General features: G+C 41.3%; 1 protein-coding gene across 2 annotated transcripts; it reads left to right on the top strand.

Moving 5' to 3' along the window:
- Positions 1-8,669, top strand: LOC124881189 (C-C motif chemokine 13-like). Of its 2 annotated transcripts, none has more exons than XM_047386715.1 (6): positions 1-138; positions 337-403; positions 1,855-1,933; positions 4,377-4,471; positions 4,973-5,084; positions 8,458-8,669. In XM_047386715.1, exons 2-6 carry the CDS (start codon positions 370-372, stop codon positions 8,549-8,551), a joined length of 414 nt encoding a protein of 137 aa, XP_047242671.1. In that variant the 5' UTR covers positions 1-138; positions 337-369; the 3' UTR covers positions 8,552-8,669. The 2 variants fall into 2 exon arrangements, with proteins under 2 accessions (XP_047242671.1, XP_047242670.1); XM_047386714.1 differs by having other exon boundaries at positions 56-138; positions 272-403.

Here is an 8,669-nt window from a genome sequence, read left to right as displayed (position 1 = left end):
GCTAAGTTTGTCTTTGCAAATGACAAGGATGTTAAAGGCCATCAGCAGATAGAAACATGCATCAGATTGTTCAGATCAGTGTGGCTCTGGTAAACATTGTCTGGATCATTTTCTTTTCAACACTAGACCCTTTTTTAGGTAAGAACAAATGAAGGAGCAGAACTTTAGATTGATGTTGCCTCTGTGATCGCTTTAAAATTACAACCATTAAGGCATAGTTACATGGTTACTTTTGGGAAAAAATGCACTAGACTTATATATGCATTTGCAGTTTTTATACAAAAAAGAAGCAGCAGCTCTGAAAAGGATATTCTCATGAGGGAATTCTGTGTTCAGCCTTCCTTTGATTTGAACTGGAAACCAACTCCAATGCAAATTAACAACACCAGCAGAACACTGCCGGGTAAGCATAAGTTTTGTTGGCATTAGGTTTTCATTTTAGACAAGGAATCAATATATTACTTGTTTTTAAACTTTGATTCTTCCCAAGTCGAGTGTAATACAAGTTTGATGGCAGGTGAGGGTGAAGGCTTGGCCATGCTGATTCTTAGGTCCATAATCTGATCAGTGATCAGTGAAAGAGCTGGCTTTATCGTGAATCCAAACATATTTCCTTGGTTCTACTGTTGTTAAATGTAATGCTACATGCAAGAACCACCAAAGTGCTCTGCAGTGTATGTGCACAGTGCACTGTTTCTCTTCGTGTCACACTCCATGACAGATCATTAATATGTTCATTACATAGTTGCAACAAGCTGTCATTGTGAGCCAGAAGATCCTCTCACTCACTAAAGACATTGCCTTTTGAAGTGTCCTTGAATAAAAGTCATATTATTGTTGAATCTGATTTCTGCACCACTTTGTGTAAGCCTGACTATATCTACTAGCTGCATACAGTACATGTAGATGTATTCAATGACTCATCATATGGGTATGGCGAGTGCTATAATTATTTTCACATCCTAACAGTGTTCCAGCTTTCCCTGCTGGTGACGCCAATGGGCCAAAGCTCTAGAAACATGCCTACACCAGCCATACAGTTTGTGTGGGACTTTCTATATTTTTATGGTCACATTTTATTGATACATGTGAGGTTTTGAGGTGCCTGGTATGTGTGAGTAATACCAGTTAGACAGTTAGACTCTTTTCCACTCACAGTTTGGGCACCAGAACCCAACTCCTAGAGAGGAGCTGGACGCTTTCCTACTCTAGACTTCCCCAGGGACAGAGGCGAGTGTGGGCATATTCATAAGCCTGAGGCTGAGGACCAGATGTTAGGAGGATGGCTCTTTTGATTTTGAATTGCAAGAAGGAAAGCTCACACCGTTGTCTGTGCATGAACTGCAATTGTAATTATGTATGGTGTCAGCAAATTCTGCGCGTGGGGGACTTCACTGCCCATGTGGGCGATGATTGAATCATCGAGAGAGGTGTGACTGGGAAGGACGGCTTCCTTGATCAGAATCCAAATGCCGTTTTGTTATTGGGTTACTATGCACGTTATGGCATGTCTATAACAAACACCATGTTTGAGTACAAGGTGATCCCTAAGTAGGAGTACAAGAAGATTCATAAGTGTACAATTATTAGTGGTAGATATGATTAAAATCCATCTTTAACCTTATTTTATTTACAGTTATATAAAACTTAACATATGCTGTCAATAAAAGTTGAAATTTATAACAAATAACTGATCAAAACCATGATGCTGAATAAATTCTAGATGAGCATAGTATAGTATAGTATAATATAGCATAGTATTGTCTGTATTCAAATAAATACTATTTTTACATTAAGAATGTTCACATTATATTTTCCTTTTACCCCATGTACACATCTATGCATTTTCTGTAGCAAGGGGGGACACCAATAGCTCGCAGAATGAAGAAGTCAACTATATTGACAAGAGTCCTACGTCTGCTACACCTAAAATGTGAGTGGTTTCTTTGTTTTGGTTAAACAAATCGAAAGTTACGACTGTAACTACGGTTCTATGAATCCCGGATGACCGCCAGAGGTGGTGGTTCAAGCACTGAGTGATCATTCTTGCGCATGCGCAGGTCAAGAATTTAATAACAACATAGTCACATGTGACCTACCGGTGACTCATGTGAGTCTATATGTCACCAGGAGCTCAGTCCCGACAATCTTCTCGCGAGCACGCAGAGATCAAGGGACCGAGCGTTCTGGCGGTCATCCAGGATTCATAGAACCATAGTTACAGTTGTAACTTTCGTTCTATGTCATCCCTACTGACCGCCAGAGGCGGTACTTCAAGCACTGGATGATGCATACCAACAGGATGGTGACGTTCACCCTGTAAAACCTGGCAAAGGTGCTTGATGGAAGCATCCGCATGGACGACTTCCCTCCGACACAGAATGGGGTCGAGCGGAACACCCACCACGATGTAGGACCCATTCCGCCACTGGGACAGAGACTGCAGGCATCGAGACACAACCCGAAGCTGTCGGAGCCTGTGAGTACGCTGGGAGGGGTCCAGGCCGACCCCATTCAGCCACATCTGCAGGGGTCGCAATGAAAGAAGCCCCAGGGGCACCACGCTGGACGCAGCAGTGAGAATGCCCAGAAGACACAGGTACTCCACAAATCGTGGAGCTCTGCCAAGACGGAAGTTCATAACCATGGCCAGAATATCGGCGACCCGCCGAGGAGAACAGGTGGTGATGGAAACAGAGTTTAGAACCATGCCGGCAAACCACTGCCGAAGAAAGTAAATAGACACAGCACAAGCAGAGAACGCCTCTGGCGAGTCAGCAAGCAATGTAACAATGAAAACAAACAGCAACACTATCAAAGGAATCAGACTCAGCACGATCAGAAAACGCTACTGGCGAGTCAAGCAATCAAAGCAAAGCGGACAGCAACTACTGCCGAAGAAAATTAACGCCACTGGCGAGCCAAACAAACTTACCAGAAGACCTGGAGGAAAAAGCGCAAAACCATCTGCAGCTCCGACCACAATCGATCACGAGGCTACCAGCAGCAAGAGGAACGAGAAACAACGAACACAAGCTAACACCAGCATTCAATCAACCTGCATGCGAGAAGAAAGAAGGGACTGTGCTGCCAGTGACATGTGGCTATATAGACTCACGTGAGTCACCGGTAGGTCACATGTGACTATGTTGTTATTAAATTCTCGACCTGCGCATGCGCAAGAATGATCATTCAGTTCTTGAAGCACTGCCTCTGGCCATCAGTAGGGATGAAATAGAATTGTTTCGTGTTAACTTAGACTAGCAGTTCATGCAGGTAAACTACTCACACCTGTAAACAAGAATTTACTTTTGTAGTAAGTACAAGCTTCAAAGTCAATTTATCAGATTTACAGCTACATGTGTTTGTGTGACAACTTGTTGATCATTACTTAATATTTTTGCTAAGTTTATGAACAACACAAAGCAGCATGGAGGACAATTATGTATATGATATTCTATATCACCTTCTCATAAAATCTGACATTGACACCTCATTGTTTTGCCACACATCACCAGACCTGTAATGGGAAATGATCTGCACCAGTCTGTCTGTGTTAAGCTATTCAGCTATTTTCTGTATTTGGATAGAGACCCCCAAAATCATGCGGTCTGTGTGGTCAGTGCTTTGCACACTAGTAGGGAGTGGTAACAGGTGAGGAACCGATCAGCTGGGAGACTGAGGGGGAATGTGACTAATTACACAAAGCAGAAGGAGATCAACATGAGGAACAAAGCAAAGGTAACTTAAACTGAATGACAAAACCTGGGAAGAACAAATCTGGAGGAAATAGTAAACAAACACTAAGTGACTGAGAGCAACTAATGATCTGACAGAAGGGAAATAAACATGAGAGACTAAAAAAAGAAACCTATACTAAAATAACAAACCTGAGGGAAAGAACTAACTAACAAAACTAAGTAGCACAGACCCGCTGGGGAAAGCAAATACAAGAACAACAAGAAAAACATAAATGAACGTAACTATTAGACAGAAAGCACAAGAGAAGAATCTAACTAACAAAGTAAACAAACACAAAACCCAGAATGGCAGATCCTGACAGTATGATTCCAAAGACATGGAGGCCACCTGTCTAAAGGGGTTGAGAGTACATTGGTCATACTGAAGAGTTTTGCTGTGACTGTCTGAGTCTGTTTCCTCTATAATATTGTAACATGTTAATTGTAATTATTTCATATGAACTAGGAGAAGTCAATAACTAGTTGTACTTGTTTTCCTGTCCTTTGGTGTATAAATGTATTAATTATAAGAAATCCAAACAGTGCAGTTGCTGACAGAGGATAATACTTCCATGTGTGGACAAACATTGCAGAAGATGTATTTGGTAAAAAGATTCCAACTGTTGTTTTAAACAGGACAATGAACATCAACTCACTAGTAAAGCCAAAAATCAAAATGAACCCACCTGTGAAGGAGGATTTGAGCCCCAAGCCAAGGCGTCCACCTAACAGTGAGTATATACTGAACTTGACTTTCACCAAAGTAGATTAAAGGAGCTACTACTGCTATTGACTATATACCTTTTCATTAATAGAGAAATTACCCCTGGATCAGTGCTTCTATGTTTTTTGTGCGTATGCTGTGTCTTTTCTAATCCTCAGTCAGTCATGGCAGATTGATGCTCACATTGATCCAAGTTCTATTTGAGGTTTAATATTGTTAAAGGGGAGTTTTCCTCTCCGCTGCCGCTACATGCATGCTAAGTATGAAAGATTGCTGTAAAGCTAAAAACATGATGCAAAAGGCTGGCCACTGTCGCTACATGCTGATCCATTCAAAAATTAATCTGAAGTTTATATTAGTTTGTCATCACATTCCATTTTAATGAACATTTATTTTGGAATGGGAATGCCAACAGCCAACAGAACTACCTGCTACTATCTGTTTAGTTTCCAAGAAGTGGTGGTGTCACTTTTCATGATGATACATTGGATGATGGTCTTCTTTTTAGGTCCGAAGGTTGCTCTTACCTGTTGCTTCATATTTTCAACAAGAATGTTGGCAAAAAAAATTATCCGTTCATACTTCATTACCAGCCCCCACTGTCGGAAGACTGCGGTCTTGTAAGTATTGCTATGTGGGTTCATATCAATCACAAACTGCAAAATTTGATCATTTAAGTTTACATTGTGTTGAAAAATATTCCATTTTTCCCATTTTGTCACATTACAGCCGCAAACCTAAAAGTATATTTTATTAGGATTTTATGCGATAGACCAACACAAAGTCACACATAAGTGTGAAGAGGAAGGAACATAGTATATGGTTTTTAAAACTTTTTAACAAATATCTGAGAAATGTGACATGCATATAATGACACCCTTTTACTATGATAGCCCTAAGAGGTTTGTTATGGAACATTAGTGAAAAAACAGCATCAAGAAGACCACCCACCTAAACTGACAGGCTGGGAAGAGAAGCCTTACTCAGAGAAACAGCCAAGAAGCCCATAATAACTCTAAATGATCTGGTGGGAGAATCTTGTCAACAGGACAAGGATAGGTCATGCACACTACAAGTCAGGACTTTATGGAAGAATGGCAAGAAGAAAGACATTGTTGAAATAACATCATAGAAAGTGCTGCCACAATCATGTAAAGGACAGAGCAAATATATGGGAAAAAGCAGCTTGGTCAATAGTTCTGTTTACGTCACAAAGTGAGTAGTTTCCTGCAAGAGCAAATGGGTTTCATAGGTGTCTATCTGAATACTCTCTTATTTGAGGAGATTAGTAGTTCAAAAAGAAGCTGTGCTGTTCTCCTAAACAGAATGTCACCCTGACCCAAGACTAAATTGCTTTCCACTTGTAGAACAGGACAAAGAGCTAATGCATGTGTATGTGAAAACCTTTGGGTGAACATGTAAGTAGAACTTAGAAACTCTGAGGTCTGTTGAGGTCTGTTGAGAGAATATAAAATCTGTTACCCACCCAACTTGGCATTTGTCTGAGGGAGTCTTTATTTGTTCATTAATATAAGCATTTAACAAACAAATGTGCTCTGCAGATCAAACCAAATGTGGTTTCTTCAGTAGGAACAGAGAAGAGTTTGTGAGACGAAGGATCAAAAACAGGGCAATCCTGGAAGAAAACCTGTTAGAGGCTTCAAAAGACTTAAGATCGAGCCAGAGGTCCACCTTCTAGCAGGAAAACTGGTCTAAACATACAACTATCTCTATGGAATGGTTTAGATCAGATCATATTCACATGTCAGAATGAACCAAGCAAGGTCCACACCTAAATTAGAATCAGAATCAGCTTTATTGTCAATTTTGTACAGACAAACAAGGAATTTGACTAAGGGACACTTTGCTCTCAGTGAAGATTTTGTATTTTATTTTTTTTGGTATATCTAGCAGTGGAAATAAACAATGTCTTTTTAAATGTACAGATATACACAATTGACTCTCCAAGAGAATATAATATGAGATCAGTCCAAGTTTCCATGGTGTTGTTCTGGAGCTCTAACTGTCAAGTGTCCATCAGAGAAACAGCTTGGAGGAAGAAACTGTCTCTGTGGCAGCTGGTTTTAGCACACAGCACTCTGTAGCGCCAACCTGAAGGTAAAAGCCTAAACAGTTTGTGTGCAGGGTGTGTGGGCTCTGCAGAGATTTTAGCTGTCCGGACCCTAGATTTATATAAGTCCTGGATAGAGGGAAGGTCAGCCACGATGATTCTCTCTGCAGACCTGATTGTTCTTTGCTCATGTGGAAGGTTGTACTTCTTGAGTTGCCTCAGGAGGTACAGTCTCTGCTGGGCCTTCTTCCGAACATTGTCTATGTGAAACCATCTCAGGTTTCGAGAAATGGTGGTTCCTAGGAACCGGAAGTGGTCCAAAGTAGATACAGTGTTGTTGAGGATGGAGAGGGGGGAATGTGGAGTTGGTGTTCTCCAAAGGTCTACCATCATTTCCACAGTCTTGAGTGGGTTAAGTTTCAGGTGGTTGTGACCACAGCAGTGTACCAGCTGATCCACCTTCTGTCTGTATGCAGACTTATCACTGGTCCGGAATCAGCCCAATAACCGTGGTGTCATCTGCAAATTTCAGGAGCTTCACAGACAGGTCCGCTAAGGTGCAATCATTTGTGTAGAGGGAGAAGAGGAGTGGAGAGAGAACAGACCCCTGGGGGGCACCGGTGCCAATGGTTTTTGTGCGGGAGAAGATGCTCCCCAGCCTCACCTGCAGCTGCCGGTCCTTCAGGAAGCTATTTATCCACTGACAGGTGGAAGCCGGGACTTTGAGCTGGGGGAGCTTGTGGTTGAGGATGTCTGGGTTGATAATGCTGAAGACCGAGCTAAAGTCCACAAAGAGGGACCGGATGTACATCCCTGGGTGGTCAAGGTGTTGCAGGATGAAGTGTACTCCCAATTTGACTGTATCATCTGCCAAACTGTTGGCCCAGTAGGCAAACTTGCAAGGGTTCCAGCAGGGGGCCTGTGATGTCCTTCAGATGCTTCAACACCAGTTCCTCAAAGGATTTTTATGACCACAGACATCAGAGAGACAGGCCTATAGTCATTTAATCCTGTGATGGTGGGTTCCCGAGACTTGTCGAAGATCTCAGTGAAGATGGGTGCCAGCTGGTCAGCACAGGCTCTCAGGCGTGATGGGGAGACATTATCAGGTCCTGAGGCCTTCCTTGTTTTCAGGCGCTAAAAGATCCTATTTATGTTTTCCTCTGAGATCCTTAGTGCAGGCAGGGGGTTTGAAGGCAGGGGGTAATTGGTGTATTGCAAGAATTTGTATCTGAATGGGATGTGGAGGACTTGGGTTGAGGTGTGAACTGCTGCTTTTCATACCTGCAGTAGAAGCCATTCAACTGATTTGCCAGGTGAGGATTCTGCTCAGGGTTGCGGGAATGGCTCTTGAAAGCAGGCAGGGTTTTCAAACCATTTCAAATAGCAGAAGCATTTCCATGTGAGAGGTTTTTCTTTACCTTCTCACTGTGAATTCAACTGAGAACCTAAAGCACGACTTGAAAATCGATGCTCACAGATGCTCTACTATATATAATCTGACAGTGCTTGAATTTTCTCAAAGTTCTGACTCAGGGGGGTTGAATATAAATGCATGACATAAGTTTTAGTTGTTTTTTTTTTATTATTATTTGGAATTTATTTTGAAAACCACAAATCATTTGTATTTCTCTTCACAATTATGCACTACTTTGTGTTGATCTTTCACATTTCAACAAAATACCTTCAAGTTCCTCATTGTAACATGACAAAATATGAGCTCAATAGGTATGAATACTTTTGGAAGTCATGATGATTGAGTGTAATTATTTCGTTAAAATCAAATTTAACAGTTTAGAGCTTAAATTTCACTCATCAATGACTTTCTGTTTGCGGTTTCCATTGTTTGTGACTAAATGTGCCAGCTCTATTCTTATTTTGTCAATGCTTGTTTTGCAAAAAAAGCTTATCTTTTGTTTCAGGTTTGTCACAATGACAGGTAGTCGTATCTGTGTGAATCCAAGGCTCTTGTGGGTCCAAAGGATCATAGAGGATCTAGACAAAGAAACATTTTAAAGTGACCAACAGCTCTACGCTTACGTTGCTTCTGCTTAATGTAGAGATTATGACTATTTTATGTATTCATAATTTTTGTCTGTTTTTGCTTATTAATAAAAACACCTACCAGCCTCTA

This window comes from Girardinichthys multiradiatus, chromosome 14 (genome assembly GCF_021462225.1).
Source record: "Girardinichthys multiradiatus isolate DD_20200921_A chromosome 14, DD_fGirMul_XY1, whole genome shotgun sequence".
Taxonomy (NCBI): Eukaryota; Metazoa; Chordata; class Actinopteri; order Cyprinodontiformes; family Goodeidae; genus Girardinichthys; species Girardinichthys multiradiatus.
This window is presented reverse-complemented; position numbering and strand designations above follow the sequence as displayed.

Excerpts from the sequence above, each read along its gene's own strand:
- LOC124881189 (XM_047386714.1), top strand. The coding sequence starts at position 57 with ATGCATCAGATTGTTCAGATCAGTGTGGCTCTGGTAAACATTGTCTGG. Across the intron at positions 404-1,854 it reads CACCAGCAGAACACTGCCGG|CAAGGGGGGACACCAATAGC; the intron begins GTAAGCATAAGT and ends CATTTTCTGTAG. Across the intron at positions 4,472-4,972 it reads GCCAAGGCGTCCACCTAACA|GTCCGAAGGTTGCTCTTACC; the intron begins GTGAGTATATAC and ends TCTTCTTTTTAG.